This window comes from Carassius carassius, chromosome 20, assembly GCF_963082965.1.
Source record: "Carassius carassius chromosome 20, fCarCar2.1, whole genome shotgun sequence".
Classification (NCBI taxonomy): Eukaryota; Metazoa; Chordata; class Actinopteri; order Cypriniformes; family Cyprinidae; genus Carassius; species Carassius carassius.
In genome coordinates, this window is record NC_081774.1 from 28,627,018 (window position 1) to 28,638,094 (window position 11,077).

The 11,077-nt window shown below is 38.0% G+C and overlaps 1 protein-coding gene across 2 annotated transcripts in view; it reads left to right on the forward strand.

The window, feature by feature from the left end:
• LOC132096801 (low-density lipoprotein receptor-related protein 8-like) overlaps positions 1-3,589 on the forward strand; it is a 109,889-nt gene extending 106,300 nt beyond the window's left edge. The window contains exons 17-18 of one of the 2 annotated variants that reach the window (XM_059502409.1): positions 357-425; positions 1,567-3,589. In XM_059502409.1, coding sequence (XP_059358392.1) covers positions 357-425; positions 1,567-1,901 — 404 coding nt within the window. In that variant the 3' untranslated portion in view covers positions 1,902-3,589. The remainder of the gene's footprint in view (positions 1-356; positions 426-1,566) is intronic. The other variant, XM_059502410.1, reaches the window with a different exon arrangement.
• Positions 3,590-11,077: the final 7,488 nt, after the last annotated feature.

Sequence of the window (11,077 nt, forward strand, 5' to 3'; positions counted from 1 at the left end):
AAAAGTCTAATGATAAATGATAAATGCATTAAGATAAAGATAAAACCTATAAACAACACATGTAGACAATTCATGTGGCTTTTTGATTCAAAAGTTTGTCAGGATTTTAAAACATTTATTGTAGTTAAAATTTTGTACAGTGTTCCTATACTGTAATGCTTCAAACTTTTTATCAGTTTGGTCATACTGTGAAAGCCTGAAAGCGTGTGCTAACGCTAGTCATAGTCACTAAGCTGCAGCTGGTCACTCTGTTCTGTTGGCTTAGTGAAGGGTCTGTAAGCTACATCAACATGTTTGACTTGACATGTTAAACAAATGTGACTGTGTATCTGAAGTTGTCTTTCATTTTCCTCCAGCTGGCAATGAGTTGTTTCTTCTTGGCCGTAATCTGACAGTGGCAGTGCTTGGAGTTGTGATTCCCATAGGTATGTACATCATCTGCCCCTCTGGGGCTGCCAGGGTCCTGCTCTGTGCTATTTTGAGCACATTTTGACACCAGTGTTGCTCACCGATGCTCTATCTACAAGACTGGGGCAGCAGACTCAGCTGTATGGAGAAGCAGTTTGTGTGTGTGCTGTCTGCATGAACTTAGATTCATTCTACTTTGTGTTTGTGAGCCAAGAGAGAAATTCCCTTGCTAATACAACAAAATCAAGCCTGCTTTTTATCAGCATTCAAAGATTTCTGAGAGCTATATAATAATTTTCTCTGATTGATATGAAATGTTTCAGTTTGTTTCCGTCTGTATGGCGTTTTTGCCCTTCTTCCTTATTCTTCATTCCCTATCATCCCTCTTTGCTCTGTTTCAATTTTCATCTGCTATTATCATGTTTTCTTTTTCTAGCCAATTTAAAGGAGTAGTTCACCAAAAACAATTCTGATATTTACTCAGCCTCATGTTGTTTTAAATCAGTTTGACTGACTGACTTGTGTGGAACACAAAAGGAGATGTTAGTTAGGATGTTCATGCTGCTCTTCTCCGCACCTGAAGTCTACAGGAGCCTAAAAATAACAACAACAACAACAAAAGCACCGTAAAAGTGATCTGTCTCATCTGACTCGTGCACTGTTTTCAGAATCGTAAGAGAACCGTGATCTCTGTTCTAAAAATCTGATTTCCAGAGTCCAAATGCATAATAAACCTGCCATCTAACTAGTACTATTAGTACTGTTTCTAATATTAAAATAGGATGTTAAATCTTATAGACTTAATGTAGTACATTAACAAAGATTTGGTACAATTATAAACCATTAGCCATTAATAATGCTCCCCGTGCCCCCCTTTCTTTTGGTCCACCCTGCGATCCATGGTTTTTTGTGAGGAATAGGGCACCATGAACATTACACTAAACTTCAATTTTTTTGTTTATTGGAAGAGTTTAAAACACTATAAGGGTGAGTAAATTAAAGTTATTTAAATACTTCCTTTAATTCTACATTTGTATGCCCCCCATCTGTCTGTCTGTCTGTTTTTGTTTGTCACACTGGCTGTCTTGTCAGTCGTTCCACCACTAGTCAAGCGTGTGTTAACATGTCCCCTCACGGCTGTGTGTTAAACACATGCAGTTCCTATTGTTGCCACAGTGGTCTTCGGAGTGGTGTGTGCCGGCGTTTACCTCGTTTACCGCAACTGGAGGAGGAACAGCACCAAAAGCATGAACTTCGACAACCCTGTCTACCGCAAAACCACAGGAGAGACGGAGGAGGATGAGATTCACATCGGACGGACAGATGGGCTCGCTGGCCATCATCACCACCCTTACCCCGGGCCCGTGGTCGGCATGACCCCAGTCGGCACAGGGACGTGCCCGTCGTTCATCGCTCTGCCTCTGGGGACCGGTTTACCAGACCCCGCCACACACTGGTACACAGAGCAGCCCACCATCTCGAGTACTAAGTGAAAGGGAGGACGACTCTAGAAATACTGTGACTGCAGGAGCAGGACTGACACGTGGCTGCCAAGTTATGCAGGAACTGAATGGCATTTAGCGAGCTGAGTCATTCTTAACATGCCCAGGCTTTGAAGTACGCTGGAGTGCAAACACTGGATGGATTACTAAACTAAAGGTTTAGACATTTCAGACCCATATTCATTTAGGTCCATTTTAAGCGTCATTTTATTGCTGGTTGGAAGACTTTTCAAACCTGCATTATTTATATTTATCTTATAATCACAGACAAATCTAGCACTGTAACTGGCATTGAGTATACTACATAAATATGGAACTGCTTAGTGTCATGATTTTATTTAATAATGATAATAAAATGTATAAACAGTGAGCCACATTTCTAAAGTTGTTTACCTGTACCATATTATACAGTATAACTCTTTTATTTTAATAATCTTTGACCTTACAGACATAATAACACAAGAGAAGTTAACATGAAATCAAACTGGACTTATTCACTTTCCTGTGTTTGGTCATACTGTACACGTTTCATCTGTGCATATGATTCCAAAGAAAAAAAAATATATTAGAAAACTTGATTCTGAATTCTGAAACAACTTTAGTTTTTTGGCTAATGTCACAAACAACTTTTATATAGAGATCGTGCTTCATGATCAATTCAATTCCCAATGCATAAAATCAAGTCCAATTAAATGTTCAAATTTCAAATAGAAATAATGGCTTTATAAAAGTAAAATTGGCTGGAAATGTTATTTCATGTTGACTTTAACATTAACTAATACTAGGATGTTTACATTTTAACTTTTCAACTTAGAACGCACCCAACAAAGAAAGATATCAATACAAAAATATTCCTATATTTCTTGATATGGTTTGTCCGTTTCATCTGTATTATCCACTTTTTATAGGTGTGTTTACTCCATAGAGAGACATTGTATTTTCATCACTCGCATGCAAATAAAAAAAAAAGCCATTGTCCTTGAATTCACACGACTGTCTGGTGAGGCTGAGGACGCGTCTCTGTGGGGCTCCACAGCACTGCAGCTAGGACTTGGCAAGACACTGAAACAGGCAGAGTACCGTGATTAGTGGAGCAAACCCCAGCGTAGTCACTCTGGGACACAAAAGATGTTACGAGGGTCAGCGCGAGTGCGTTACACAGCAGGGTCTCTTGTGCTTTACACCGAGCTGCGTTTCGCTAGACGTAAACCAGTAGTAATTTATGAAATGTCACAGTTTCACCCGTCTGTTTCTGTTATTGGAGTTGTCGCATGCCGCCCACTTACAATTTATTCACTTTCATGTTGTTGTTTATTTCTGGAGCGGAGAAATGCGGTGAACATTAGCTGATAGTCGCCCCAAGGGTCTAGCATAGCTACAGACGCTGAGCTAAAGGTTACATAAGCACTATGTTAACGTCTAAACACATTAGAATCACATTAACGTTGGGGGACTGGTATATGTGCAGACAGCCTTCTCAGCAGATTCAGTGCCCATGCCTCACTGTAATAGACGTACCATCCTTTAAAGACGCTCTGAAAGGCCTGTCATTCCTAATGCTGGACGTTTATTTGTGCGGTTGTTTTTATCACGGGGTACCTCTGCATTCTTCTGTCATGTGCTGTGGGAACGTTTGGTTTTGTCTCAGGGAGATGGTATAGACTAGAGAGTGTGAGCAGTGAGGGTTTCAGTTAGTTATGATAATTGGAATGGGAAATAATGTGTAACAATGAATTCACTGTCGTGGAAATAAAATGCACCTTGTGTAGGTCGACCTAAGATGTGATGAATAAAGAGTGGTTAGAGCTTTGGTTAGAGACGGATTTTTGACATCCAGGTCACCAAACATGCCAAAGTCACATTTCACCCCAAAAATTTAAAGAAAGAAATCACATTTTGCACAAAGAAATATGTACTGCAAAAAGTCAAATATAAATATACCAAACGAAAGTTTTGCTCTGTCTAAATAAAAAATCATAATGTCCCCAAGTTTTTGACCTGTGTATATATATATATATACATTTTGTTTGTTTAGTTTTTTTATTTAATTATGTATAAATGATGTATAAACATGAAATGTGATTTTTTTTATAAAGTTAAATAATTAAATTTTACTTAAACATTACTAAATAGAAAAAGAAAAAAGAAAACATATCACATTGCTTCCATAGTAAGAAAATAAGATAATCATGAGAGTGAGAAATACCAGGGCCAAATATTTTTACATTTTACAATACAATAAATCTTAATGGTCCTTGAAGTAGGCTTTTTTTTTCATGCAAAATATATTTTGATATTTCTTTCTTTTGATTTTGGGGTGAAATATGACCTGAACATTTTTTGTGAGATTGACTTGCTGAGGCTTTTTCCCCTTAAACAGTACTTTATATTATGAGGTTGCTTTGGTGTCCTGTCCTTTGAATAAATTGTCAAACAAAAGGACCATTTTTTTTTTTTTTTCATTTTCGGTGGTCAGGAAGACCAGCTGTTCATTTACAGCTTCTGCGATCAGATGTTACCTCATTAATATTAAAGAGCATCGCTCTAGGATTTCAAATCAAGTCTCCCTCATGAGAGAGGAGCATTAATTATCCTGTGTGTGTGTGTGTGTGTGTGTGTGTGCGCAGATGTAAATGTGCATTCAGAATGCATGTATTTGTGGTGTGAAAGATAAATCTGAGTGTAATGTGATTTCAGAATGCAATGTGTAAATATGTTTTCATACAAATACTTTTGATACACCTTTGTAAAAATGTATATAAGATTTTAGATAACTGTATTGCCTATGAATTAATTTATTTGGAATATATGATCATTGTTTTCCGATGGTAAAATAATATATTCTGCCAAAGTGTTGCTGTGCTGTTGGTATAATTCATTTTAGCTGTTGTTTCATTGTTTGCATTTTTTACTTTCTGAATCTTTATTTTTACATTTTAAGGCTCTAATATAGATTTTTTTGAGTAGTTTAATTGAATAACATTGTTATTGCACTATATTTTGCAAACACAAAACTTGTTTTTCTTTTTTGTGCCTAGTTTTGTGATTTTTACCAACACTCATTTCATTCTGTCTGATCTCTGACTGATCTCTGACTGCATACATTTTAGTGTGGCATTGTCATCTCATGGTATTTGAAATGTTTCTCTTTATATGTCTCTCTATAAATTGATATAAAAGTGAATTAAAAAATCTCCTGCCATGTGGTGTTTCATTAAACTTAAATATTTTAAATGTTTTTGGTACATAACAATGTTTTAAAGGGAATCTATTATGCAAAACTCACTTATATATATGTGGAAACCGTGGGAAAAAAAAATAAATATATATATATATATATATATATATATATATATATTGTTGTTGTTTTTTTTTTTGTCCACAAGTGTACATATCCACCCTGTTGTGGTAATAATCTACACACTGCATTTGTTATTTCCACCCAAATCGGAAGTAAGGGCTACCCCATTGTGACGTCACAGCTGGCTTTCTGTGTTTTGGCTTCAGATGTAAGCAGTAAGCGCTCAAAAAACAGTATATCATAGATTTAAACTGATACGGCTTTAAAGGTCCAGGCAGCTAGTGGTTGAAATGGGTACTGCAGTCCAAATTCAAAATTATTTCTCCCGCTTTGTGTTTATCCTCGATTTCATATACTTCTTGTCATAGAGCTATATAGATGAATGGCAAGGCCTTTGTAGGTCAGGTATAATCTGCGATATCTGACCCAGTTTGTTTGCTGTTTTCCATGGCTGTAATATGCTGGCAACCCTGGGTGTCGAAAAAACCAGTTTTTAACTGGTTTTTAAAGCCAGTCTCACACTGTGCGATTTTTAGTCCTTTAGGATTGTACTTGTCAGACTGTATGAACATGATGATCATGTGTCAGTCTGTGGGATCTCAGTTGTCATTAATATCAGACTGTGCAACATTCAAGTTGCATTAAAAACACGAGCGTGCATGAAAACCTGTCCGGAGTTTTACCTTATCAACCCATTCACGTTCAGTGACTGAGAGCTGCATTGCACGCAGGGCTGTAATGTAATCATTAAAAGTATATGAATGGCAGCAATACCGGTGTATTTAAGAAGAATAGAGCAAGCACCCACATGAAAACATGCAGAGATGTATAGTAACGAAAAAGGCGGTATCTGTACTTTACTAGAGTATTACTTTTTTTCTCCTACTTCCACTTTTACTTCAGTACATATTTTCGATTAGTTTAATACTTTTACTCCGATATTTTTTTTTATGTGCTGCATCGTTACTCGTTACAATTATAAAAATGTTACGAATCATTCCATTACAAACAGAACTGTAGATGGCAGGTTTGATGAAGCTGGCACATCATTGAGCGAATCAAGCGATTGAGAAGACTGCGCGAGTGCGCGTGCTGACTGAACTGCTGTGAAGAGAGAGTTGAACACCGAGCAGAGCCAGATAATGACTCGTTCACGAGTCAAGAACCGGTTGCATCGGTTTTCGGATCACCAGTAGTTCTTTCTGACAGTTCGATTCAATAAACCAGTTGAAGAAAACAGTTCACCGGTTCTTTTGCGCTCGACGTAATGGCGTCATTGGCGTTGACTGCAAGCCTTCGGTTTACCCATAGACAGTAAAAGAAATGGACACAGCGACCCCATTGAAACTCAATTGAGACAAGTGAAGCCCATTTTTAGCGTTTTTTAGCACTTCCGTTTCTGACGCGCAGACTCAAACTAAGCTTGATGACGTCAGCAATCTGTCTGACAGATGTACATCTTCTAGTAGCTGTGCGTGCAAACTGCCATCGTTAATCTTGCAGAGACGGCGAGCTTGAGCGGGGAGTTCTTTGGCGTGAGTGAGCAGGAGTAAGTATTCTGATTAATTATTTTGTATAGTATTTTAAAATGTAATGCCAGTACGCCATATTAAGTTAATTGCCTGCGAGCTTCTCCTCCTGTCTGTAGGTAATGCGACAGAGAGTCGAGTGGTTATGACGCAATCGTTAGCCTATTTTTACAAAAACTGTTTCTATGGGGCCATAATTTAACATAGAAGGCAATGGAGCCCTTTATACATTGTCGTGTATCTTTAGAAATAAATAATGGACAAATGGAGTCTTTAAATGCCTCAGATGTAAAGTTATTCGCTGTCAAAGTGACGCCAAAATGAATGGGAGGTCAATGGGATGCTAACGCAAGTGAAGTTCTGCTACAAGATGGCGGCACGCGGCCGACTTCAACTTCCAGTCGGCTTCCTTGCCGCCTGGGTTTACCTGGTAGAGTTGTGACGTTCGCGAACGAACCGATTCTTTTGAACGGCTCATAAACATGAACGATGGGAGCCGAGTCGCGGCTGGAGGGGAGCCGTTCTTTCTGTCGTTCTTTTTTCCTATGCGTGTTTCACACAGATGCACACCAATGAGATCCCCGGCGAGACAGAACAGTTATAGGGGGAGGGGCGCACCCAGCGCAGGCCAACCCTTTACAGCGTGATGATATTAGTTATTAGTTGTGTATGTTCATTGCAGCCCACTTTGTTATTGTTCATTGACTTGAAGGGGCTGATGCCCTATTTGCAAAATTTACAGTAGTAATAGTATGTAGTATGTAGACATTTCCATTTTATTTATTCTAATTTTATCTACTTTAAATATTTTTAGTTTTCTATCAAAATGTTCTTGTGTGATAACAATGTTCTTGTGTGGAAGTGTTTGTAGTAAAAGCTGTTTTGCACAGAAATTCATTGCAGCCGGCTTTGTTTTTGATGTTTATTTGAGTAGGTATTGTATGAATAACATAAGTCAACGTAGCTTTACACACACACACACACACACACACACACACACACACACTTTGTACTAAAGGTAAATCCAAAATAGTGATGTCACTGTTTAAGCAGAGGGATTTGTGCAACACATTAGTCCACACATGACAAATGAGGTAATAATCAATATTTCAGAATAATTCAAACTCAGATATTGGTGCGTGATATCGTGAAAGAGCCGTTCTTTTGAACAGCTCTTTGAAAGGAACGGATCCCCTCAAAGAGCCATAAATCCCATCACTATTACCTGGGCTCATAAAATTAGCACAGAATCAGTTCAGAATCAATCACCAAAAGAATCAGTTCGGTTCAGACGCTCTGTGTGTCGATTTGCTTTCACGCTGAATCACACATGCGCAGTTTCATCAGCTCCTCGGTTCTCGAATCGGACGCGTCTGACAGAAACGGTTCTTGACCACTGATCTATAATATAAGTTATATATATAGATCAGTGTTCTTGACTCAACTAGTCAGTATGTTGTTCGTTATCTGGCTCGGCTCGGTGTTCATCTTCAGTTCTCTCTTCACAGCAGTTCAGTCAGTGTACTGTTTGAGTAAATGAATTACTCCGGGATATTGGTTTGTTTGAACTCAGAGGGAGTGTCAGCCACATTAAAAAAGTTAACAGCTTAAATCATTTGTGGATTAATGCGTATTGGAGAACCGTTTAAAACGATTCAGTTCGATTTGGTGAACTGGTTCAAAAAGATCCGGTTACATCGAATGATTCGTTCGCGAACCGGATATCACAAACTGCTTTGTTTTGAACTCTCTCACAACAGACACGGAAGAGAAGACAATGCTGAATTAAGTCGTAGTTTTTGCTATTTTTGGACCAAAATGTATTTTCGATGCTTCAAAATATTCTAACTGACCCTCTGATGTCACATGGACTACTTTGATGATGTTTTTCTTACCTTTCTGGACATGGACAGTATACCGTACACACAGCTTCAATGGAGGGACTGAGAGCTCTCGGACTAAATCTAAAATATCTTAAACTGTGTTCCAAAAATAAACGGAGGTCTTACGGGTTTGAAACAACATGAGGGTAAGTTATTAATGACATAATTTTGCAAATTGGGCGAACTAACCTGTTTTAATCTGTTTTTTGTTTACAAAAAGTTATAGTCGAAGGAATTGAGATTGTCCTTTAGGTTAATCATTTGAAATAGTAAAAACAATATGTTCAAACTTTTGACTACTTTCTTTAATAACTACATAACAAATACTTGTACTTTTACTTTCAGTACTTGAGTAGTAAATTTTCAAATAGACTACTTGCAATACTTAAGTACAAAAAATGTTGAATACTTTAGTACTTCTACTTAAGTGTGGTGCTTAAAGAGCACTTCAACTTCTACTCAAGTCACTTTTTTGATAGAGCACTTGTACTTTTACTCAAGTCTGGGTCTCTAGTACTTTATACATCTCTGAAAACATGTTAATTACACAACCGATGTTTATCATAGCAGAGGCAATGCATCATATGAATTCTGTGCGCGGAGGACAAGATTTAGTGCTGGAGTTTATGCGGTTAGAAGAAATCTCAAGCATTAATTCTGATCATGGCTTATCTCGAATAACAAAGACAGTTTGACGTTCATCGCAGAAGTCACACTGCAGGATTTTGTGCAAAACATGACACTGCCAGAAGTTTGTAGGAGGTAAAATTTGATCGCAATGGCTGTCTGTGAACATATCAAGCCATCAAAGACTACAGATTTTAGCCTAAGATAATGGGGAATCTTTTAGGATTTTCAAAATGTGTCTCAGACCAGCAAATCGTGGACAAAATCGCACAGTGTGAGCCGGGCTTAAAGGTACAGGTTGTAGGACCTGCCACTAGAGGGTGCACTATCAAAACAATAACAATCGCGTGGTTTGATGACGCTAAGAAGGAGCATGGAATGATGGGATTTGTTGTCTTCTACCCAACCGCTGACGGCCATCAATCAGACAGAAAGATAAATCATGGATTTAACCCGAGTTCAACGATTTGCGCGAGTAGATTACATTCAAAGTCAATGCAAAGACATGATCAGACTATGGATCAGACGCGTCCTCGCGCAGGTCTAGAGACGCGATGCCCCGCGTTTGGCGTGTATGACCCATAATACTAATCTTGTTGATCATTGAAATAGCATACGTTTTCTGTAAAGATGAGAATCAAAACAATTCACCTGTCGAGTAAAACACAAACGAGATCGGCATCTCTTTCTAGTTGAAGTTTGTCGCGAAGCTACTTCCGCATTTGTCCACACACTATTGTCATGTGGTTTTTATGTCAGTAAAGGCGGTAACAAAGGGTAACTAACGTCATTGACAGGCGACTGCACTGCCCCATGTCACTGTTTAAAATGGGAATTTTCTCATGATTTACAAGTAGTTGAAAACATTAGAGATATTGTTAGTAATCAGCTGGACAAAATACATAACACTATCCTAGTGGTGTTTAGATATTTTACTGCAAATATCTTACAAATTGTACCTTTGAAACAAAAACACAAATTCTGACACTGGACGCACATTTCAAAGTAAATTTACTGGCTATAGGATTGTTTTTCAGAGAAACAAGTATGTCAACCTAGCATATTTCCTAAATGACTGCAATTATGATATTTATGCTTAAGTAGTGTCAAACTGCATACCTATAAAATGCTTACAGTAAACTTTCACGATGACAAAGAACTGCAATGTCACGTGAACGTGACCATGACAGACATAACAATCAAAACCAAACAGTTGTGTTTTTTTTGGCAGAGTATCCGAGGCACGAGATGTAAAGTCACAGCCCTCTTCTAGAAAAGGGGAAACATTCTAGAAATCAGCAGCAGCTCATCTGCATTTAAAGATACATGCGAAGACAGCACAGTTTGCTTCCACTCAAAAAAGGTCATTTTCAGCATTTTCTAATAAATTATATGTTGGGTATTTTGAGCTGAAACTGCACAGACACATTCTGGGGACCTGAGACTTGTATAACATCTTGTAAAAAGAGTCATAATAGATCCGGTTTAATGCAAATCACATATTCTTATTGATATTTACCTGCAAGTGTGATTTATTTGCTGGGACTATTCGGGATTGAAGCTTTAAAACTCTGCCAGTAACATCTTGACGTTCCTTCAATCCTATGTTTAATTTAAGAAACTATTCTTTCTCAAACAAGTTATATGGTGCGGAGGCATCCATTCTAGGACACTGTCTGACTGGATCGCCTCAGGAATCAATGCTACAGTAAAAAAGAGTGTTATAATAATGCCACTGTAGAACAAAATATATATCAGGCTACAAGTCTTCTCGGAGTTGTTTATAACATTTTATATTAATAGCGTTTGCCCACTAGTATGCTTACC